Raw genomic sequence first — 24,954 nt, 5'->3', positions numbered from 1 at the left:
AAAGCCTTCTTTTTGAAGGGAATTGTATAACTGAAGTTTCTGAAATATCCTTAGGGTAGAGTTATGAGGAGGCATCCAGAATCCAGAAGGTTATGCATAGGTCACATCTAGAGATGTTTTTTCAAAAGTATGGTACCTCAGAATAAAACTGGATATTAATATTTGAATAGAAAATAGAGACCTAAGAAAATTAACTACGTATCTTTTGGTACTGGGAACATTTTTAGTCCAATTATTAAATAATGTATTAAATATTTTAAAACTAATATAAACATTACTTAATGGCAAACAACATTTAGCTGGATTCATATGTACAATACTGAAAAATACCCAGAAATCTTCCTAAAGACTTTCAAAAGTGTTTTAAAGATACATGCAAAGAGAAACTTTTTTAAATTTATGTCAATACTTTTCTCCGAAATTCATTCAAGGGATATGGTTTCTACCATTCTGAACAAAATGTCATATTTAATTAACTTGTATGCTTAATATTTACATATCTAGGTTCAGGCACAAGATCAAAGTAGAAGTGCAGTAAAGAGTATGGGTGAGAAACTCAGTTCCTCTCAGCAGATTTGAATGGGTTTGTCGGATGGTGTTGGGTGGCTGCTTAGAGTTTTGCAAATGAATCAGATCAGTAGAACTTTTACTTGCAGTAATAGCACACTCATGGAGCACAGAGGGTAGAGAAAGCAATTAATTCCTGTGTCAATCACAGCATATTTCTCTCTCAGAGGTAAATAGTCGAGCTGGGATAGTCAATGAGTAACAATGGGCGTCTGTTGCTGATGCTGAGCTGTGTTGCTGTACTTGCACTATCATCATCCTTGTTCTTCTGGGTTTTATAAGGAGGTCAAAAGTGTTTGTTCAGTATGGCCAGTACACGTTAACTCAATCAAAGGTCAATAAAATATTAAGCTGCTGCATCAATATCCTACTTTCAGTTCTTTAATGTTCTACATGATCTAATAATGAGTGGGGGAAAAAATACTGGGAAGTCCTTTCATTTCTTCCTTCTTCTCTTCCTTAAACTGCTAGCGGAATTCAAAAATGCCCTAAATATGTCTGCCATTTCAGACAAGAAAGAAACCTTACATTTTGAAAGGAGTCTCTTTTGTAGTATATGTGCTTTGTTCTGAGTGTTTTACTTCCTTTACTTGCTGATAGAGTTTGTCTTGATGAAAGAGCTGTAGCTACTTCTTCCTGCAAAAAGTAGGAATGAGAAGTTTCACTGGAAGTTTCTGTATGGGTTTTGTTACTTTTAATTGTACAGAGTGCTTTTAGAGAAAATTGAGGATCCTCTAAATTGAGAGTTGTAGTCTTTGGTCCAACAGCATATTTCTCTTTGAGTTAACAATACTTACTTCAGAAACTGTCAGAGGTGTATCAGTAAAAAAAAATGTACATTTCTCATTATTAATGTCCATGTGTACTGGTGAACTACACGTTCAAAGCAGAATATCCTTAAACTCACAGAGCTTAGCAGTAATCACTCGGATCTCTAACTCTCTGATTTAAGTGTATTATGCACAAACTTTTGACCTAAAACCAAGGACAGCATGAATTCCTCCAGTGAGTTTTCTGAAGGGGCACTAATTCCGATTATGTCAGACAGCTCCACATTTGAATAAAATGATCCTCTGTTTTCAATTGCACTGCTGCTCTTTGGGGAGCACAGACTACTAATGGCTCTTGATCACAGTCAGTATCATCAATAGTACCATGTTCTTTATCATCAGGGAGAATGGTGAAAATTTTACTCTGATAATGATACTTTCATGTTTTACACTCACAGGTATAACAGAAGAATTGTATCTGGTTGATGTTATGGTTAAATGCATGAAAAGTAAGAGTAAGTGGTGTTGGTTGGTTTCTAGCCTTTGGAAGGACAGTAGATTTAAGGAACTGACCCTGAACATGAAGTAGTACTTGTCTCTCTCCTGAAATTTTGTGACCAACAGCCAGAGTGTGCAATTCTAGATCATATACATGTTAAGATAGGTGGAATTGCATTACTGGAATGAAAATTACAGTACAAATCAAAAATCAGTGTACACATTTTCTTGCAGGCAAGGGCTTTTTGTACATACAAGATACAAGCAAGAATAGTTCTTTTGTGATTCTAATAAATTATAGCTTATATACCTTATGCAGGAGAAAATAGAAGAACTGAAATTCTAGCTGAAGGGCCAAGTACTGCCTTCATTTCCTCTAAAATATATTAAAACAATTTTATTTCTGTATAAGAGGCAAAATGATGCTTTGAGAAATGAATGCATTTCATTTTATTGCAATGTTTTGAAAGTTTTATTTTTTGGCTGCATTTAACCCTAGCAAAATGAATAATGAACTGTGCCGTGTCTGAAGTCTTGTCCTTCATGCTTTGCCTCACATACAATTCTCTTTTCTTGCAGCTATTTTATTCATCAGATTAGGTCTTGTCATCTTTGCAATTCACACAACAGGAAATCAATAATTAATTATGGATAGGTAAAGCAATGCCTCACTGATTGCCTAAAACATCCAAGACTTGCACTTTATAAAACCACCAGGGATAATTTCCTAGCTGTTTCTCACTTGAATAGATTTGGCAAGTAATTAGCGCGATCTTTCCCTCATTGTGCATCTCTTCATAGCTAAAATCAAGGGATGAGGTGCAAAAATTAAGGTACAAGATCTGTGATTAGAAGATGATAACAAACCACATCAAAAAGTGCATTTAAAAAAGAGAAAAGTCACCAAAGCCTTCTATGGTATTTTGAAAGAAGAAAAATGGATGATACTCTCAGAAGAATATAATATCCCTTGCTCTGCAGTGGAAGAGAAAAACAGGGAGAGAAAATATTGTAGATTATTTTGAGGTGGAATGCTGACAGTAGGAGAATAATAGTGTTGCTTTCAGAGAAGCTGAGATGGAGACTGGGAGGTACATGTCTCATTTCAAAAAAAACGAGTTTAACCACCGATTCTGAAAATGTCACTTCAAAGAGCCTACAGAAAACTCAATAATCCTCAGCCAGTGCCAGACAGTTTTGCTGCAGTTAATGACTGTCTGACAGGGAGCCCTTCTTTAAGCCTCATACTGCCCTAAATATGTATTTCAATATGTATTTGTACTTCGGCTTCTTAGGCAATTGAACTTCTGCTGTGTTTGGGTTGCAGAAGCGGTCACTTATAAGTGAAAGCCATTTGAACATTGAAATTCAGAGTAAGAAGTCGAGAAGCGCTGAGGTCGAGCCCACTGCACCAGATAGGAGATGGAAGCACTGCGTGTGTCACACAGCTTCACCAGCTGTGGAGCAACATGGCAGCCCCAGCATTGGGCACTGGGACAGGGGATTGAGGGTCCCTGGGAGAGCTGGTTGCTCCAGTGGAGCTCTGCCCCCTGCCTGGCCTGGTCCTTCCCTGCCTGGTCCTGGTGCTGCTGCTATTTGCCTTGGCTCAAGTGATGGCACTGCTCCCATGGGGCTCTCAGCAGGGTCTCCATCCTCTCCCCACAGTTGGGTCTGTGCAGGGGAGGAGGGAGAGGCCTTCCTCATAGGCTCACACAGGAGGGGTACTCTCAGCATGACCTCTAACCAGCAAACAACTGGCTTCATCATCATCATGAAAAAGCATGGGAAGCAAGCTGGGCTTTCTTTTAAGCGCTCCGGCTAACTTCTCATCCTGTCACCAAATCCTACTCTTTTAAAAATAATCTTCTGGCTTCCATGAGTTGTGGAAATGAGACTATAAGTACAAATACTAAAATCTTCAAATTAGGATGAGCTTCAGTGATGCATGTCTTCACTTTGGGTCTGTTGATTTTGGGTGCTTGGCTCGTAACTCTTTGGGAGAGGAGGGGAAACACAACACTGGGAGTCAGCAGCCCTTTTGAAGCCACTGAAATTACTCCAGAATTGAGGATTTAAACCAAACGGACATGTAAACTGGGAGAACACCAGGATCTTCGAGGTTCAAGCCCTACTCTTCTCTTGAACAACATATCTTGATTTGCCTCTTTAGAAGCAAAAGATAAAATCCAAGGAATAAAAGTGTTAAGACTCATTAGAATTGTAGTAGAATCGATGGCAGTAAAATAATATTTATTTGTCATACACCGTAAAGCAGATCAATGACCAGGAATTCTTCTCTGGTTTTCTGGAAAAAACACAAGAAAATCCAGAAAGAACCATACTTCCAGGAATCATTGGCTGTTAATAGACTTTGACAGTGTAAATTCAATTTGAATTTGTAAATTCAAAGGAAATACTAAAAAGCTTCTTCTGGTTTAAATTAGATAGTTCATCTAAAACTAGTTGGTTCATTTTTCAGGAGTGTTCCTAGAGTTGCAGCTGTAAGAATTCAGTTGAAATCCCTCTTCCAAAGTAAATACTCTTCAAGTACAAAGGTAGGGGCTTTTTTAGAGGACAGTTGTCTTGCCATCTCTTCCTCAGCAGCTCACATTTCCTTGTCACCCCCTCCAGCAGTGCACAGGTCCTGTAGGTGGGGACTAGTCAGCTTCTTCTCTTGCTGCTGTGAGGCTGGTTTGGTATCTTTGTTGAGAAACACTGGGAAATGTACTTATTCTTTCTCTTTTATTAAAACAAAATAATATGATCCCAGACTGTAAACCCTAACGATAAGTAATGGTGGTTGTTGCTGATTGTAAAAAAACACATTATTTTGGAAATCCCATGTGAGAGCTCCATGAGATATTTTTGTGGATCACCCCAACCTTGTGACCTTTTCGGATTTCTCACCACAGCCAAGTCATACACATAATTTTCATATGGCAATGTATGTAGATTATTTGATCCAGTTCTAATCTCTGCTGTGTCCTATTACAGTTGTGACAGCAAATTCCCACTGAAGAATTGCCGAGACCTGTGTAAGTCTGATGAGCCTTGACTTAATTCACATCAGATTTATCTTTTGCTGTAGACAGCATCACACTGGTGCACACCAGTCAGGGTGTTTCATTTAACCTGACAGTGGTGCTTTAGCTTGAGAAGGAAGCAACACCAGCAGCTCACAGCAGTGTCTGGCTGAGTTTCAGAGCGAGTAGATCCTACATTACATACTTACAGGCACTTTGCCTTGTTGCTGTGTCATCTACTTCTAACACCACTGTGGATCTAGTTACTGATCCCTGCAAGAGCTTGTCTATCAAAACTTCACATTTCTACAGCTTATAGTCATCACAGGAACAGTTATTATTGCAATTAATATCCTGGAACCAGCAAAAAGCTGGCTTATGGGTAAGAAAGGAGGATGACGAAGCAAGTTTGGTGGTACGTGCTTCAAGTTGTCTGTAAAATGTATGTTAAATCAGGTTACAAGAGGATCAGACCTGAAGCAAGAAGTAGCTTGCTGGAGAGGTGGTAAATTTCAGGAAGACAGGACACAACATTATTTATAGTTTTTCAGGCTTTAGCTGTTTTTGTTGGATTTGTTGTATCATTTTAATTTTTTTCTCACTAGTAGGAATTTTCTGTTTACAGGAAGTTGCTCATCTCTGTTCCTGACAATGTTCAAACATCTGTGGCCAGGAGTCAAGCAGACTCTGCTCTTTAACATTGAAAGATACTGAGCTATCCTACAGCCATCATACATCATACAGTTTTTCTAAATCACTCAGTGCTTTTCAAGTCAGTGTCTTCTTATAGCAGCTGATCAGCATAAACAGGGCTTGTTTTCACTTTTGCTGCACAGCTATTTGTACATGGACTATCGTGGCATTTCTTTCTGAGTGGATGCCATGAGGTATCCAGGTTAGGCGTCATACTCTGCCTGACTCCTGGACATTCCTTGGCCACCTCACTCCCCTATTGTCTGTGAATTCTTCAGGCAGAGCTCTCATGTCCTCCAATCAAAGGCTCCACTACCAGTGACTTCTGAAAATTGGAAATTCTTGCAAACACAGTAGAAATGTGCTTTCAATTTTGTCCTTACCTTTTAAACACAAGGAGAATGTCAAGAAAAGAAAGAAAAAAAAAAATTGTATTTTCATGAGACACATGCAATAGGTGTTTGGCACAATTAGTTTAGCCACCCTGACAAAATAATTATTTTCCCATGGGCCTGACAAAAATGATGTATTTTCAAAATGACTGAAAGTTGAGAAGAAAGATTAAGAACCCGTTCACCCCTTAAACCCAGTGAAAAGTGATCAGATAGACTATAATATCACTTTCCTTTTCTACAGCGATCACTCAGTGATCCCAATTTTAATCCTGCGGCTTTTCCAAGAGGATGTTGTCAGAAACATGTCACTGCCAATCAAACTTTAACATTTGGACTTTACGAAGCACAATTGATATAATAATATAATGGATATATTCACTATAGTCAAAATATAGACCGATGCCCAGTAGAAGATGGAAGGATGTGTAATGGTATTTATGTACTCTGGTTGTTCTCTGTCCTCCTGTAGTGTGCAATTGCCACGTGTTAATTGATTACTGCCATTTAGCAAATACACCCGTTCTGTAACAGAATTGCATTGAATTGCTTTCCAGTTTGTCAACTCCTTTTGTCTTAGTCTTCATCTCCTAGATCACATTTGTGGCTAGTAAATTGGTTTCTTGAATTCAGTCGCACATACTCTGATCTTGAGTTAGCTTTCTTCTCTGCAGGACACTGCTGTATACTGTACCTTTAAGTACCCAAATCAATTTAATTAAATTTCATTACAGGCAGTAGACCTGAAACAAACTAATGAAAGCAGCCATCATGTCAGGTGGTATTTATCTAGCCATTAAATTGAAAATACCCCCTTTAGGCTCTTAAAAATTAGTTTCAATATTTAATACTAATAGCTTTTGGAATTGTTGATGGGGATAGTTTTAATAAATTTAATTTAATAAATAAACAAACTGTGTACCTTTACAAGGAAAGAAGCTTGTTCCTTGCAGCAGAAGAGAGCTAAAGACAACAACTTAACAATTTAGAAGTATTGGGGTTTTGAAATACTGTGAGGTCTGGGAGCTGCCCACAGCTTGTTGAAAAACACCATGAAAGTTGTCGTAAAGTGATAGGAGTTTGCCTCGTTTAGTCAAAAGCAATGCCAGGCCAGTACAAAACTTGTCTTAGAGTTAATTGTTTGCCTCACTTGTCTTATTGAGCTGATTTGGCTTGCCAGGTTGAGAGTTTGTAGCAGAATTTATTTGAATACCTCATTCTAATAAGCACTACTGTCACCAGAGAGAAAAATGAAAATTTGTAGGGAAGAGAAGGGAAAACATTGGCTACAGAAAGACTGCTAGAGCCAGCATCCTGAACAGCTCTCCTTGCTGCTCAGGCACCTTGCAGTGCTGTGTCTGAGGGAGCAACGTTGACAAAGTAGCTGCTGATATCCTGCACAGCAAAACTGGTGCCATGTGCTGTTCCTGCAGAGTCCATGGGACGGTGCAGGTGGCAGGGATTTATTTCATCCACTTCCCGTGAGAACCAGGCTGCAAATATTAATGTGTGCAGTACTGATGGACTGTGCAACAGGAAGAAAGACTTAGGGGAAAGACTCTCATCACTTATTACTGAACGATATGCCAGGGTTTTACTTGAGGGAAGCAAGAGTGCAAAAGGAGAGTATACTTGACCATGAATGTATCCAGATCCACAAAACTGGAAGCATTTCTACCTTGCTCTATGTAAGCATGGTTGATGTCTCTTGTTTTGCAGGCAGACAGCAATAAATAGTGCACTGCTTTTCCTTTTGTCAGATCTAAAGTCTGTCCTCTTCATAGCTTCCCCTTCTTCAGTCTGTTTAAAAGAAAATTTATTTTTAACAGAAATAAATTCTGTAGAAAACTACAACAATAATTCTGACCTCAGAGAAGGAGAAAAAAGGAAAGCATTTTTCTTCATCGGGATAAGGGGCATGGGCTTCTCACATGTGTGCTCCTTCAGTTTTATAATAGATAAATCAATGCACAAGTTATTGTTAACAAGAGACAAAAAATTAAGGCTATATATGTGCTACTTGTAGTCTCAATGTTTGTATAAGATTATTTGTCTTAAGCTATTCATTACATCTCTAACTATAAACTATTATATCTTCTTTAAAATACATATATTTTTTACAAATGTACATATCATAGTTAGCAATTTCCAATTTGATTTAAGAATTTAGGGCTTCACAGATGGGGTTTTTTTTGTTTTGTTTTGTTTTTTTGGGATTTTTTTTCCATTATCATGAACCCTCCCTCTAGCTTGGAGGATGTGGTTTGTGTAGAAACTTCTTTCTGGAGATCGGATATAGTTTTGGAAGGGTTGTATGTAGAAAATTTTGGTTTAAGGAAGTGGTATTAAAGAACAAGTATTTCTTTTTTCAAGTCACTCTTACTGTTTTTTGTTAATTGATTTCTCCCTTATGTTTTTTTATATGACTGTGATTAAATACGAGGTGCAGTTCAGTGAAGTGTCCTAAACGTGAGTGGTAGAGGTCACTACTGACTCCAGGGAAAGTCCTGATGGTACTGTGAAAGCCATAGCCCAGATTTCACTCTTCCTCATGTTTGTCTTTGAATTTGCAACTGAGATACATCCCTGTTTGTACAAATGCATTACATGAGGAGTACAGACATTCAGCACCTGTAGTTAGGTGTCACCTCTGTTTGTCCTAATTTGTTGAGAGCATTTCCCTCTACAAGAAGTATGAGTGTCTTCTTTCCTTCTGCTGTGTCACAGTCGTGCTGAGTTCTCTTTTCTAAGAGTCTCATGGAAAGGGAGTTTTCAAGCCATCTCCTCTTCCTAGAGCAAGGTGCCAATGGTTTCTGTGGATGGAACAAAGTCAGACAGATACCTTGAGCAAAGGCAGAGCATGGGAAGGGGTGGGATTCATTGCTGGATGTGTGGAGTAGCTGAGTTAGGGGGTGGGAATATTCTTTACTACCCCAACCATGAATTACTCTTATGTAAGCAAGAGGAAAAATCCAACTGTTTTTTGGTTATGTTTTATTGTGCTTATTTTTACTCAGCATTTCATTGCAAAACTTTTATCACCATGCCTGGTTTTGACTCAATTTCCACTGAGCCCAACAGGAAGTGGGCATTTTTAGAACTGTGTGAGACTGGGAAATCTCAGTGTTACTGATTTAGATTTAACATTAAGCACTGATAAAGACAGTTGCAATCTATCAATACTGGAGGCATTTGAAATACTGTCATTTAATAAGAACAATATCAGAAGTCAGTTTATGCTCTCATGATAGTTCCAGACTATATGTAATATGTTTTTAAAAGTGTGAAGTACATTGTTTTGTATTACTACAAATCCTGGAACTTCCCAATCTACTTATTCCAAAACCTCCCTATAAAATGGGAGATACTTCAAGCCAGAATGCTGTTTGTAATGTGAAAACAGATGTGTGGGAAAAAGGCAGAACTGTTGAACAAATAGCATAAAACAGTGCTAATAATTTGAGTCTTTCTGAGATGTGTCATTTCGTAGAACTTTCTACATTTATTTTTAATCTTGCTCTGTCAGTACAGTCAGCATATCCTGTCCTGCACCACTAACTATATTTATCACCCAGTAAGGCAGGAAGAAGACAGCAGCCTACTGGTGTATCCATAGTGAAAACACCAGAGAGAAGTACTGTGCTTAAAGTGGGGAGCTGCGTGGCATTTTCACTGACCATTGTGATGATTCTTGGTGTTGCAGGATGGATGGTCACAGTATCACTTTGTAGCCTCATCTTCAACGATAGAAAGGGATCGGCAAAGACCGTACTCCTCATCCCGCACGCCCTCCATCTCTCCCGTGCGCATGTCTCCGAACAACCGCTCAGGTAAGGCCCGGCCGGGGCAAAGGCAGAAGTAATCAACCCATCACCGTCCTTTTCCCTGGCATCTGCATTTGTTGTTAACTCTGGTGGAAGGGCACAAAGTGTGTTCTCTGCTGTCACCAAATTACCTGTTTAAAACAGGATTTAAATTTTTTTTCCTTAGTGCCTGGTAAAATTTTACATAAGAAAGATTATTGTGTAAATTTGTTTGTCATAAAATCTCCCAGAGTGTTTTCTTGATGGGGTTTACCTGACTAGATCTCAGGGCAAGGGTATCCATTGGTAGCATCAGGAAATTCTGTTGCTCACTTTCTAGTCGTGAAAGCCACTATGTGGTTTATGACCATTTTGCACACTTCACAGAAGTTTGAAGACTTTTGTCAGTTTTTATTCTGGGTACGTGCATATGCATATGCATATGTAAGTTTCAGAGATTTCTCTACACATCAGCCTGTAACACTGATAGCATATTTACACCAGATATTATCAATTCTGTATGATCTGCACAATGAACTAATGTAAGTATCTCAACTAATGCCATAATGCAAATTAATTTTTCTGTCTAGAAATTGGGTAATCTTCCCCTCACTTTATTCTAAGGTAGAACATACCTTCATTAGATAAAGCCACTACTGAAAATTTTTCCAGATGAACAGTGAGTGCACTGTCAGTCTTTCACTGGCCTTTCTGCTGCTTGTTCAATCAAATGCTGTCATTCCATAGGCACATCAAGAGTTTAGAATTAAAATTGCCAAACTTATGATTACCATTATGCCATTGTTTTGGGGTTTTTTTAAGAAAATTGTTTTGTAAATTATCTAGAAGCTGCATTTTAGTCCTGCAGAACCACAACTGGTGAGGAGCTGTGAAAATGTAACCAGAAGTACAGTGAGAGCTGCTATTCTGTTTTTAAAATCTGCCATTACACAAGTCCATAAAGGGCTCTTGTTCCTTTTTTTCTTCTTTAAAATCTCATCTTGACTGTAAATGCCAGGTACTTGAAATGTCTGGCCCTGAGATCTTAGTTCTCTCTGTTGCCAGGTCCATCTTCTCATTTCTGTTACTCTAAATTTTGGATGAAATTTTACTGCCATCATCAGTATCATAAGACTGGAAAAGCAGAGATAATAATGGCTGTTTCTGAAGGAAGAAGAGTGCATGTCAAAACACACCAGTCAGTCTAGAAAATTGCTGGAACAAATAATCAGAACCCGAGCAGCTCAAAGATAGTAGGAACATAAGATACTACTTAGCTCTTGGAGTATCTATTTCTACATAACAATACAAGTTGCTGTGTGCCTGGTAGGATCCATATCAAATGCAAACCAATTGCTCTTATTAAATCCATCTGAATTTCTGCTACAACATAATCAAAGCACTTTGCAGATAGAATAGTCTGTAAGTACAATATCCTATGATCAGTAAGACTCTTTTACACAACATTTTTATGGACAAGCCTAAGGCAAGTTAGCCAAGAGTTCAGAAAACATACTGTGTGGTAAATAAAAAACTTACTGAAAACCATTCAGAAGGAAAGGGAATAGTTCATTGCCAAAATGGCAGAACACTGTGCTTGGAGCCTAGCCTGGGTCCAGTACTCTTCAGTGATTTTAGTAATGACCCAGGTAATTGGCAAAAGTTACCTTTGTGGGTGACATCGACCTGGGAGAAACTCATGTTCTTTGAAGGGCATTATTGAAATTCAAAGTGATCCTGAGAAATTGGAGATAATGTTCAAAGGGGAAAAAAATAACCAATTCTTTAAAAATAAATTACAATGAGAATTTAGGACTAGATGAAAGTTCTTTAGAAATTATCTGGGATTTTTGTCAGTTGCACACATGAATTGGAAGGTTGAAAAATCAGGATATGAGAATATATTGAATGGACTGTAATTGTTTAACTCAAGTCAAAGAGACATGAGATGGAGACAGTGAGAAGAGGTACACACCAAGTCTTCAAGCGCCTAACAGCCAGCTGTGAAGAGGAATAGTGTGAACTTTTTCTGCTTTCATAGCAGACAAATGGAAATAATTAGCAGCAATGAGTCAGGCTAGACATCAGGGAACATTTTCTAGCAGTGGGGAAAGAAAACACTGGAACAGACTGCTTGGAGCAGTTATATGATCTCTGTCATCAGAGATCTTTAGTTCCAGATTAAAATCTGTCAAGAATTATGTTGGTATACTGGATCCTACCTTGGGGTATAGAGTTGAAGTAAATGAACTCGCACCATCCTGATCATCCCTAGGACTGGGTAATAACAGGCTCAAACTACTGTAGAGATCTCTGTATTCTTTTCTGTGTCCTTTAAGAAGTAGAGCAGAAAAACACTGTATCAGTTTTCAGTCTTATATCAACCAAAGTTTTCATCTTTGCTTCCAGTAAAAACTCTGGAAGAGGGTGCTTCTGCTTTTTAACTCTTGCCAGAAAGTAGTTTTGTTCTCATGGGAAGGGCAAGGGAATTACCACAGGGAACAGAGAGAGATGATTTTACCTGTATCAGTCAGTTTTGTTCAAAACACCAGAGTATTTATAACTCTTACCAGGGTATATAAAACAAAATGTGTCTCTCTGCTAGCAGCTTTTTCAAGGTTTGTGTTCTGGGCTGCTCTCCATAAGACTCAAGCTGCCATTAGCTGTTTTGGTAGTTTAACGTCATGTTTCTTGCTCTCTGCCAGATTATCAGCTTTAGATTTACATCACTATTGACAAACAGTTTAAAAGCAATCCTCAATTCTAATGGCTTCATAAGAAAGAACATCTGTCCCACATTTGCTCTGTAAATTTAAAGGTCAGGGCCCGCAAAACCAATCGAAGCAGAATTCAACATCACTTGTGCTTCCCTACTCCATGGTTGAGTGCAAGTACATCACTGTTGCTTAACTAAAAAAGTAACATAGTTTAGAGGTGATGGAAGATATGCCTCAAGGTCAAGCTTCACAAAGAATTTAACATTTTTAACATTACATTTTTGATTTTTTTTTCTTTTCCTTGTTTTTGAACAAAGGCATTGTTACTGGTTATTGAGCTTCTTTTTACATATCAAATACCTGGGTGTAGGCAGGGGAGTGTGTGGGGGTAAGCACCAGCACTTTAGTAAATTTTGTACCATTGTGCCCCTTACAAGGCTCTGGGGGACTCTGCCACTCACCCTGTGTTCCTTCTGCTGCCCTCCACCACAGGGAAAGTGCTCCTTGTCTACCAACACCTAAATATATTGAAGTCACTTGACTTGAAAGCTGGTTTTTTTCCTTTTACTTTCCTCTTTTTCCTAAGCATTGCAAGCTCTAAGGCTTCATGATCAGTGCCAGTGATCACCTCCACATTCTCCAGTGTGTGAGACTCAATTTTAAAGCCCACTTCTTTTTTTGTTACCTGTACTTTCCTCCTTTAGCTGTACCATGAGTATAGGTGATGAAGGATTTAGTTTAAATAATAATAACTTAAAGGAGCAGTTGTTGCTTTAATGGCACATATAGGTATTTAAAGACGGAGAAATTATTTGAGTTACCTTTAATTGCTAGGCATTCTTTGGTGTATGTTTTCTAGGGGGAAAAAGGCTTTCTTTTCTTCCCTTTTCCATTAGAATAATTTAATTAGTTTGTTTATTTTCAAGAGAAAAGGGAAGAAAACAGTTTTGTAGGGGCTTTTTCCACACAGTTGAAAGTTAACAGTCTTTTCAATGGAAATAAAGTACCCATTTTGAGGAAAAAAAAAGGAGTGCCACTACCAGAAGGTTTTGACAAGTTAAAGAAACTGAAAAGTGAAAGGAGAAAAAAAAAATTGCTTTACTTTTTTTTTTTTTTTTAATAGTGATCATCTCAGATGTTGGATGTAAGTAAAAAGAGATATAGCATTCAGAAATAAAATTAAGTTTGCCATTGATTGGCCAGGTAATACATTTACCTTGCCCTTGAGATAAAGTCTCTTCTTTCCCTCCATAATGTGGTAGTGTTTCTTCAATCAGCTTCATGTTAGAAAACTAACAGATACAAACTTTACTGAAACACTTACTCAAGAATTAAACCCTACATTTAGTCATATATGATTTTAAAAAATCCATTTTTGTTATCTAGCAAGTGCCCCAGCCTCACCTCGGGAAATGATCAGCCTAAAAGAAAGAAAAACAGACTATGAATCAACTGGAACTAACGCCACTTACCATGGAAATAAGGGAGAACACACTTCTAGGAAAGACACCATGACAGGTGAGATTTTCCTTGCATAGCATATATAAAAATAAGAGCGCTGATTTTATAGGATTGGCTGGGCTTGCGGCACTGTAAAAAAGAGTCAGCTTGCTTTGGTTAATTCCCAAGTTTTAGCCACCTTGAGAAATACAACTGAAGATATATTCGAATGAATACAACACTGTGTGAAAATTATTTGTGAACACCATGGTTCTCACAGAAGAAAGGCTCTGAATCCAACTTTGCATGTCTTTTTCAATTTTACATTTGTTTTCATTTCAGAAGGAAGTTGGTTGATCACTTTGAATTAACTGGTATATTTGAGCGTGTGCAGTGACACCTAACACCTGTCTTTTGCAGGGAATGCTCTCCAGGATCAGTTAACTCATTTTTTATGTCAGCATTCATAGGAAATTTGTGGCTCTTTGTAAAGTCTATCCATGTTACTTTCTCAGCTGGGCTGATCTAAATGCAGTAATTTTCTCTGTATGTTGTGGCATCTGTTGCAGGTTTCTTTGAAGGCCTCTCTTCCCCAGTGAGCTCATTAATCTCTTAGCATTTCAGTAATTAGGAAATTTGGAGTGCTTTTCCCAGTGCTGTATCTCTTCATGAGTTCTCTTGCAAAATACATGTTGGTCTCCATCACCAATGTACAGGCTTAAATAACCATTATTGAACTTTTTGTCACGTTTACATAGTACCAAGCATCACGGTCTCCTCCAAATGCTGCCTCAGGGCAGCCAAAACATCACAATGAGAAGTCTGAATGCCTGTTACCTTCTCCCATGCCCTCTGTTGAGGTCTTGCTCAGAGGCAGAAGGGGTTGCTCACCAGGAACGTGGTGACTCAGCATCAATCCATCTGTAAGATCCACAAGATCCATCTTTCAAGACTGTACTCCGGACATGAAGATACTCACACTGTATCTACTATATGTGATTATGTAATCAAAACCTAAAGACCAGCCCTGGAACATGTGTGAAAACACAATATGGAATGTTAATTAGCCTGAAGGTGAAAATCTAAAGAGAAGAATGACAGTCAAGACGATTTGGAAACTACAGAAATTAGGAGTGTTCTGAATGACTTCTGTGGGCTACTACAGGAAAGTGCAGAAGATTCAGTCCAGGTACTGCATTGTATGTGTCTGTAATGTTTTGAGTGTTTGATAGTCACTGCATGAGCTGGTTTTCTATAATAATTCAGTGGCCCTTACTTGGCTGATTGTGAAGGACAGGACTGAAGCTTTTTCAGCCATTTGTCAAAGACCCATAAAGGGTGAATCTCAGGAATAAGGGCATCAGTCTGAAAGGGAAAAGGCAGAAACGGTAGTACTTTCGTTCTAGCTGTATCTGTAAATTCAGACTAGCAAATTATATCAGAAAGTTCACCACAATACAGTGTCTCCCTGCTGAAAATTTGTGTTTCCTTGCAGATAATCTTGTCTCTCTCAGCATGTTTAAAAAATGGGCTTTTCTTTTTCCACACCCCTTTTCATTTTCTTTTTTACTGTGGTGTTTTCCTTCTCCCATTCCGACTTCCCTTACTTCCTTTCTCTCGCAATATAATTTTCAGATTTTGAGGTTTGTACTGCCTCAGCAACCTTTAGTCACTTTAATTTTTGCATTGTGTTTTCCTCTAATATTGTCTTGTATTTTATCTATTTCTAATGATTATTTGGGTGGGGTTTTAGTAAGGAAATTTAAAACTCTTAGCATCATGCTCAGCTATCAACTGTCTTTCCAGTTCCTGAGCTCAGTGTGGGAAAAAAGTCCAACAAATTCCAATCAAAAAGTGTAATATTTCACAATCTTCCATTACCAATGTAAAAATGAATATGGAATTAACAAGTAACTTTCTCTCTTTCAGATCACCAAATCCCTGCACGTTTGGTCTAAGCTCAAATTAAGCACCTTTATAAGAACAAAAGAAAATGACAGAAGGAGTTTTGCCCATCAACATTCAACATGGAATTTGTGTAACATAATTGTAGCTCATTAAATAATAAATACTTGATTTTAAAAACATATTAAATCAGTATCTGTGGTTTTGTGGGACATTTTGGCTTTACTTGAGTCGCCTAATACAAGTTCATGTAGCAAGTTTCTTGTGATGCCTGCGTTTCGTTTAGTGCATCAGAGAGTGCATTGCAGCCGGTACATCCACGTGGACGGGACTGAGATCAATGTTTCCTCAGGTTCCACCCAGCATACATGCATTTTGATCTTCTCTTCTACTTTTGTGCCAAGTTGATGTATTACACAAAGCTTTCTTTGACTTACAGATTTTACACTGTGTAGAGCCACAGCTCTAGTCCAATTTGTCCATGACTGTCTCCATGGTCTTCTCCAAACCTCTTCTCAGTTTATAGTTGAAAAATTTTATCACCTTTGGGCTGGGACTGAAATGAAGGTTTTTGATGGATTTTTGAAGTAGGAATGTTGGCTTCCTGCCATCCTGAGGATTTGTCAGGAAACCTCTGGGGAAAATGGAGAATATATGAAGTAAACAGTTTGTCTGAAGATGATAACTTACATTGATTTCATCAGGATAGCTAAAAAAATAGAGGCAGAGTATCAAAGTTCTCATTGCCCTCTTCACAGGTTTATGATGCCTTTTAAATTTGCTGTCCATTTTCTCCCCTCTATAGAAAATAATAACGAATAATAAAATTTTGTCACCTAAAGTATATTTTTAAGACAAAAACTATTACATTCAGTTTAGGAAAATGGGAACTGTAAGTGCACGTGATAATGTTATTTATACCAAGGTGTTTTCCTGCAGAACAGGGAAGATAAGGTTCCTGTGTACCATCATGAGACTCCTTCTTTGAGGTTTCTTTTACTTTTTTAGTTCCCTCACTGAACTAATACGTACATCATAGCCTACACACTGTGCCTTCTCTTCCAGCAGCAGAAAAAAAACCTTCTGATTAATTTATTTTTCCTTTGGTTATAAAGAATCGATCATGAATACTTTTGTTATTTAAACTTACTGGCAAGTCCATGCATATTCAGAACACAAAAAACCACCATCCGATGTTACAGGTGCTGAGGCTTATTATTATTGTTGTTGTTGTTGTTATTATTATTATTATTATTTCAGAAACTATAATGGGCTGTAATTTTTTCTCACGACCTTACCTCATTTTTCACTGTGCAAAAAGGTGGCAGTGGTAGTGACTGATAATGATCTCTGTTACCTAAAATTTGTGAGGTATGGAAGCATTTTCCTTTACTGTCTTAAACTGAATTTTTTTAAAGGCTGCTTATAGCAGAAAAAGCATGTTGCACAATACCAGATGAGGATGACTACCTGTCCAGCTGAGCTGTCCTTTCTTATTTTCAGTTTCTGTTCCTGAGGGCAAAAGGCTGGCATCTTGTTATTCCAAAGTGTCTGTAAATATGTTCAGAATAAGTACTTCCAGGATCTGAAAGCCAAATGTTAAACCATGAATCAAGTGACTGGGATATATGGGGATGAATGTGATCAATGACATAGTTGTCACATAAACCACTGAGTAACATAATTTTCAGTGTTTGTCATCTCAGAAGAAAACTGCTATGGGAACCATGTGCCTTTTTTTAACCAGTATCACCTTGAAGACTGAACAGAAGGCAAAAAGAAAGGTGTCTTTCTACAATGTCCTTTATGCAACTGAACCGCAAAGTACTGCGGGTTGATCATAGTATTCATTTTAGAATGCTCACAAATTGCCTACCAGAAAATGCCTTTTCAGTATTTATGTACTGATCTTTAGAGACTGCATAAAATACACACATAAACACACACACTGATCACTCCTCTATTAATTTAATTTTCAGCTAGTTCTCACATTTCTGTGAAGAAATGGGGCTGCAGAAATCTCTGTTTCTTACTCCTTTCACTCCTTTCCCTTCTCTTGCTGTTTTTATTTAAAAAAAAATACTTCATTGACTTCTCTTTCTATTTGTTTTACAATTTTATTATGATGGTGCATATACAATATTATCAGGAAAAATTGGATATTAACCACACAATCTGTCCATTCATCTAGCTCATTCTCTTTCTTTCGTATTTGTCCTCTGCTTTTGGACAGCAGGAGTCAGCTCCTCACTGAAGCATGGCAGAGTGGGAATGGAGTTCCCAGGGATGCCTCCTGCATGTTCAGAAGCAGGTACTGAAGCAAGGCTGCATTCATTGCTAGCAGCTACATTGCCTGACTTATATTTCCTCCAGAATCAGAATTACCTCAACCTCCAAGCTAGCCTAAGCCAAGATTTCTTATTCTTGAACTCCTGGCATTTATTTTCAAGCATCCCATGTCTCATTCTTTTTATTGCTTTAAGAAAGGATTACTAAGGGTTTGAGGGATTTTTTTTTTCATTTTAAACTTCTGAATTTGTATCCTCATGACTGCAGTGAAATCAGCAACACAGAGCTTGCAACTATTTTCATGAGCTGAAACTATCCATTTTCCATTGTGTAATATGTGATCCAAAAGACCGTAAAACTTCAATCTGATATGTGACATTTGTGAGGACATCAGTGCAAATGTCACAGTACTGCACTGGACAGCTACACACCGACTCTGAACTATTTCTAGGTTTATAATACTCATGGCTAATAGCAGAACATATGTACCACGTCTTTTTATATATCAGTACAGAAAGGTCATGACCTCCCTCCTAATGTCTGGTTGCCTGAAGGAACAACATATAAATTAGCATGAGTCTGGTTTGCTATTTTTCATCAGATTCTTCATAATACCCTCAGATGTTGCACCTTGTACCAGTCTTTTACTTTTGACATCAAACAGCCATGAACAGCATTGACCTGTCTGAACTCAGTATGTTCACTCATGTCTGACTAGAAACTCACATGCATGAAACTTCAAACCCTCTTATCTTGACACATATATTCATAAAAACAAAATGGTTACAAGAAGTTCTTCCTCCATCTATGACAGTCCAATACATTGAATGTCACTTTAATGTTTTTTTCAAGAACAGGGACTTCACAAAATGGGTATCTGGAACACTTGAGTGTCTTTAGATCTTGAGAAGAGGAATTTGTATAACAAAACTTATTCTGGCATTTTGTGAGACAAGCAAGAAAATCAGAAAAACAGCATTAAAACGATGATATCAAAGAAAAATCTAGATGCTGTACTGCTGAGAGTCCTGTTGTCATGAGATGCACCATAAAAAGCAATGTTGATGCAAACTTCTCTAATACTAAGGACTCATCAGGAGGGGTATTTTCAAACACTACAGCAGAGGCTGCAGCTGGAATATAAAGAAACCCACTGAAATAACAGACATGTCTCAAAAATCCCTTTAGTGACAAAATGTAACCTGAACAGTGAGAACCTCTGCAGATCAACTCTGACATTAATGCTGACAACCAAAGAAAACTACTCAAGCACTACTTTCCATCATTTCACCTGTTTTTATCTGCTATGGCCTATTGGCATGCAGGTAGAATTAAGAGTACCTACCACTGGAAGCGCCCAACCAGCATCTGTCACTAGAGTTCGTATTCTTGCCACCTTTAAAAAAAGGGTCATGCTGCGCTTGGAGACATCCAGGGCTCTTCTCTGTTTCCTACAGAGGACTCTGCACTTTCTTAGTGATTGCGTCCAGGTCTTCAAGGAACAGGAGGGGTTTCATCCCTATCAGTTAATGGTTGTGAAAGTTGGAAGTGAAAAGTCTCTTTTTCCAGCTGTTAGAGCTCATCAAGCCACCATATAAACTCTCTTTATCCTGTTTTCACAAACATGGTGCAGATCTTTAAGAAAAACTATGTGAGATCTGTAAAGCAGCAACATGGAGCAGTGCATCAAACTGACAAAAATTACACCCTCAGCGTGGAACCTGTGGCAGTTGTGGAGATCAGAATTGATGTATTCCAGCCAACTTTGCCTGAAGGCCATGCCATTCCTTTCTCCAGAAAGTGTGCAGTGGTGGGGGGAAAGGCAGAGGAAGTTTTACAGCAGAGGTCCATGCTTGCACGTTGCCAAATGAAGAAAGAGCTTGCATCTTCAGAAACGTGGTTCTTCCTAGTGATGGGACTAGCATGGATCTCATATCCAGCTTTCAGCTCTGATGCTCAGCACTTGCTGTCACAAGTTTTGAGCTGTAAAAGTATTAAAAGCCACTCTTGGTGCCTCCAGGTTTTATACCACTGCACAGAGAAGTCACGAGCCACATGTTTCAGTTCCACTGATGACTCTGATTCACAACTACACAATTTTTACTTTCAGGCCTGTTCTTTTATAGTAAGAGTCCTCATTAACAGCATCTGATCATTGGTTATAACATCTGCAAAATTAATAATGCATGAAAAGTATGCAGCAGCCACTCAAAATGCTGCCTTCATAGTCTTTCAAATATGAGCAGTAACTACAGTCAAGTCCTACCGCCAAACTAAGCTTCAGCTACATTGCAAATCAGAGGGATCAGTGGAGTCAGCTTTGCAAGGAAAATCTTTTGCTTTTCATTTGGGATTTTTTGGGATGGGGTCGGAAATAAATTTTTGCAATACTGTGTATTATCCTCCTTCTCCTCTTTAGAAATGCTTCCAGTTTCAAACTTGTAGCTCAGTTTTGTCTGTGCATTTGAGTAGTAGGATATCTGAGAAGAAAGTGACAGCAGTGACAGCAGTTGTGGATTTGAGACTATCTTGGCCAGACTTCTTCAGTATGAGTACATATTACTTTTTGCATAACTTCACACTTATATTTAATCACTTTATGCTTGAATAATTTCAAGATAAAGCAAAATGACTAGGATTAATAATCCACATTGTCCAACTGAAGTGAAAGAACTGAAATGTTTTTTAATCTCAATATTTACAAATGTTGTTTGTTGCATGTGTTACATAAGCCCGCCTATAACCTGAAATTTATTATTGAATGCTAGCTTTATGTGAAATTATTTCGTTGATGCATATAAGAAGTGCACAAAATTGTTATGAACATGACATGGAGCCTGTTGCCATTAATAAATGAATACCAAAGAGATGTATGTACACCAAAGCAAAGATGATGGTAGTTCAGTGGGAGGAAAAGCCTGCAGGTACTTTTAAAAGACTTTGGAGTGTGGGAAACAGGTTTTGTATGATGTATTTAATGAAGAATTCACTGTGAGGCCAAAGAAGTGTGGTAAACCCGCTTTTTCCTTCCTTTTCTCTCTCTGCAGCTCAGAACACTGGAATCTCAACTTTGTACAGGAATTCGTATGGTGCCCCTGCTGAAGATATCAAACATAACCAGGTAAGTACAGATGGCAAAAGACTGGGACAACATCGTATATGGAAATGGAAGAAAAATACCAGAAATTTTAAAATATCACAAATAAACAGATTGCTTCATGTAGAATTTTACTCCTATATCCAAATTAGACACCTGTGTTTGAATATGGGAAATGAAATGAAGTCCTGAAGGTCAGTTACACCTTGATAGAAGTTCTAGAAATAGAAACTAGAGTAGTTACACGCCTTTGTGCAGTAGTAATATCAGACCCAAACTTGTAAGATCCCTTATGGGACTGCTAGAGGTAATGAACTCAGGCAGCCTTTTTCAAACCCAGCATAGAGTCCAATACAGATATTTGTTTTGAACAAATATCACAGATTTTGGGCCACAGCAGTGCAACTGTTCCTGCCATCTTGAGGGAACATTACTAACATGTGCAGAGGAGCAGGATCCACAAAGTGTTCTCACATCATTGTCTGAGCATCAGTACTCCTGGTGATAACCATGTGTGAAATGACAGGCTACATCATTTTGCAGTCACGAAGTCTGTCCAAACTTACAGAGGTGGCAAGAAGCAGAAGATAGTCTTCTAAGATAGTCAGCATGTGTTTATACATTTCAGATTTCTATAAAGTCCCAACTATAAAATCAGAGATTCACTAGGGATATCTAAAAAAGATTTGTGGGAACATTAGGGTAGAGGACCATCTTGAGGGGTTTTTTTTCTGCTTATCATAAACATTTCACAGCTTCAAGACAACGCAACATCGTCATTCTGTGTTGAGCAGGTGTTAAGAAGATGCTTCTGCTTAACAGTAGCAGAAGAACCCATTTCAGGGCACTGTTCTCACGTCAGTGCCCTGAAGACTGTAAATGGTTTTTAAGGATATGGTGTCACTTCTTCCCCTAAATCTCAGTTCTGTCAAAGGCAGCTGCAAAATGTTTAGCATCTTTGGAGTGTAAATTGATTACATTCAAACTCTTCAAGGCTGAGTTTTGGTCGCCAATATTTGCATTATACAGCTGCAAGTTACACACAGATTGTAGTTATGAAAGGGAAATATAAACTATGCTGCATGAGGTACTTTTGACATAAACCAGCATCTTTTGCAGCTATAATATTAAATAATAAATATATTTGATAATAATGCTGTTAAATAAATGTAAAGATATAAAATGACAAGGCAGAGCTGTGGAATTAATTCACTATTAAAGCAGTGCTTTGAGCACAAGTTAAAATAATGCACAATTTTGTATTTTTAGCACAAGAAACATAGGTGGGATTTACTCCTTCTGTCCTGTTGCCTACAGTAAGTTGTATCTAACAAGCTGTGGATATTGCTGTCTTTCAGGTTTCAACACAGCCAGTTCCACAGGAGCCCAGCAGAAAAGATTATGAACCATATCAGCCATTTCAGAATTCAACAAGAAACTATGACGAGTCCTTCTTTGAGGACCAAGTGCATCATCGTCCACCTGCAAGCGAATACAACATGCACCTGGGACTAAAGTCAACTGGCAACTACGTCGACTTCTACTCAGCTGCTCGTCCCTATAGTGAACTTAACTATGAAACAAGCCACTATCCAGCCTCTCCCGACTCCTGGGTTTGAGTCTTGGGCAGATACAAAAGCTCCAGGAACTGTGCATGTGCATGCATACCACAAGACATTTTTTTTCCTGCAAATTTAGTTTGTTAAAGCCTGTTCCATAGGAAGGCACAGATAACCAGTATGGAAAAAATTAAGAGATTTTTTAGAAGGCTAAAAGATACGAAAGCTAAACCTGGGAGTAATTAGAAAGAAATATATATATATACATATATATATTTTACAGTGTGGGGCAACTTTACTGTTGGCCTGTAGAGTCTGAAGTTCAGTGCTGTATATTGAACGTGGCTGAAGGAAGGAGGAAGAACATGGCAGTGGATCTGGGTCAAGAGTTAAGCACAAGTTACTGAGCAGCGTACATACTTTATGGGGAACAGCTTCTCACACTTTGTTTAATATCCTCATTCATTGTGAATCTAGGCTTCAAGTTGCATTTGGGGTTTCCTCTGTACAGCAAGATGTTTCTTGCCTTTTGTTAATGCATTGTTGTAAAGTATTTGATGTACATTACAGATAAAAAAAGAAGGTGCATTGTGTATATTACACCAATGCCACAGTGTTTCTTCATCTATGGTTCTAAATATTGCTTCAATTTCAAATTTTGAAAGATGTATGAATTTCCAGTTTTTTGTTTTCTTTTCCCCGGTGCGTTTTAACAAAAAAAAATCAAAAAAAAAATCAAAAAAACAAAAAGGAATATTTAGCAGTATTGTTTGTTCTGATATGTGAATTTGTTTGTGGCAACTCAAAAAAAAGGCATTCAGCAGTTTCTGACAATTAACATTCATCATTCCACACTCCTTGTCAACGAAGTGCTTTTTCACTGCCTAAAATTTTAGATGTAGATATTTGAAATAGATTTTTTTCATTTATACCAGTTTTCTTTATGATGATACAGTGTTAAAAGAAAATAAATTACAATTGATCTGTCATCCATATTTGCTAAGAATGTCTATTTCCAAGAACCTACCATACAAATACACATTCTTACTTGTGTGTGTCCACGTATGCATAGTATTCCGTGTGCGTGTGTTTGAGTGTGTGTGTTTGTGTGGCGTAAGACTTCTCTTCATCCAATGTTCTCCTTGTTCAGCTTCAATTTTTGTTTGATTTTCAGTTTTTTCAACAGTGGAAACTCCAGTATGTGCTTTCTCTTACTCACTTCCGTAACCATCGATAGCAATTCAACATTGGTAGGCCACATGCTCACAAAAGAAGGGGTAGCTGACTTTTTATCACCAACTCCATCACCCTTAGGTGCCATTCCCCTTAAAATAGCATCTTTTGATCTTCTCTTGAGGAAATTCATTGCTTTCCAGCCACCAACCAGTAAGTGCTCAAGGAAGGCAGAGTTTGCCATCTCCCTGAGGGAATGAAAAACTACGACCCATCAGACTTCAATCTGGACTCTCCAACCTCTTTAGACTACAGAAGGGTCCAATTCTTGAACCATTAGGACAATCATTTATTTTAACCCATACCAAAAATGAAACCCAACACCCAGAACACATTCCTCAAATATCAAAAGAAAGACCATTTCTGTGCATTTAAAGTGAAATTCTCGAAAATGTAAGGGACAAAGAATTTTTTTTCTTCAATTTTAAAAGAAAAGAACAGCTACATAGGCTAGGAGGCCAGAAGACCTGGCATAATTATCTTAGCTCTTGTAATGCTGGAAGTAAAAAAAAACCCAAGTATTTCTTCATTTCTGTGATTCAGGCAACAAACAGTTTTCAGCATACAGTTTTCAGAGCATAAGACCCACCACTAATGGAGTAGTTGTAAATTGCTTAAATTGCCAATAAGGAATTTGTTTTAGGTTGCAAACATTTCTGTGGTTAGTCACTGTAATAGTTTTAACATCACCTGGCACACTTCTGGCTGTGTGCAGGGAGAGAAGTCTCTCACAAGTCATCACCTGCTCTATAGGACGCAGCCCAAGTAGTTCATGCAGGCGGGTATTGTGCTGTAGAATTGGTTTATTGGTAATCTAGGACTATAGTTTAATCTTTTTGGCAGCTTTTCCCAGTGTACGATATGTAACCTTTGCTCTTTGTAGTAAACAGGGAAAAAAATAGCATGCAAAAAAATTTTTAAAAAATTTCAGAAAGGGTGGGTGGGAGGGGCTCAGTGGGCCAGATGTA

General features: G+C 38.1%; 1 protein-coding gene across 5 annotated transcripts in view; it reads left to right on the top strand.

Annotated features, from left to right (window-relative positions):
• The window catches only part of CTNND2 (catenin delta 2), a 640,488-nt gene extending 616,746 nt beyond the window's left edge, over positions 1 to 23,742 (top strand). For all 5 annotated transcript variants that reach the window (XM_066186189.1, XM_066186180.1, XM_066186212.1 and 2 more), the window contains 4 exons: positions 9,647 to 9,773; positions 13,850 to 13,981; positions 21,145 to 21,218; positions 22,553 to 23,742. In XM_066186189.1, coding sequence (XP_066042286.1) covers positions 9,647 to 9,773; positions 13,850 to 13,981; positions 21,145 to 21,218; positions 22,553 to 22,813 — 594 coding nt within the window. In that variant the 3' untranslated portion in view covers positions 22,814 to 23,742. The remainder of the gene's footprint in view (positions 1 to 9,646; positions 9,774 to 13,849; positions 13,982 to 21,144; positions 21,219 to 22,552) is intronic.
• Positions 23,743 to 24,954: the final 1,212 nt, after the last annotated feature.

Source organism: Chamaea fasciata, unplaced genomic scaffold (genome assembly GCF_029207755.1).
Source record: "Chamaea fasciata isolate MVZ Bird 193981 ecotype frontalis unplaced genomic scaffold, bChaFas1.0.hap1 SCAF_1, whole genome shotgun sequence".
NCBI lineage: Eukaryota > Metazoa > Chordata > Aves > Passeriformes > Sylviidae > Chamaea > Chamaea fasciata.
This window is presented reverse-complemented; position numbering and strand designations above follow the sequence as displayed.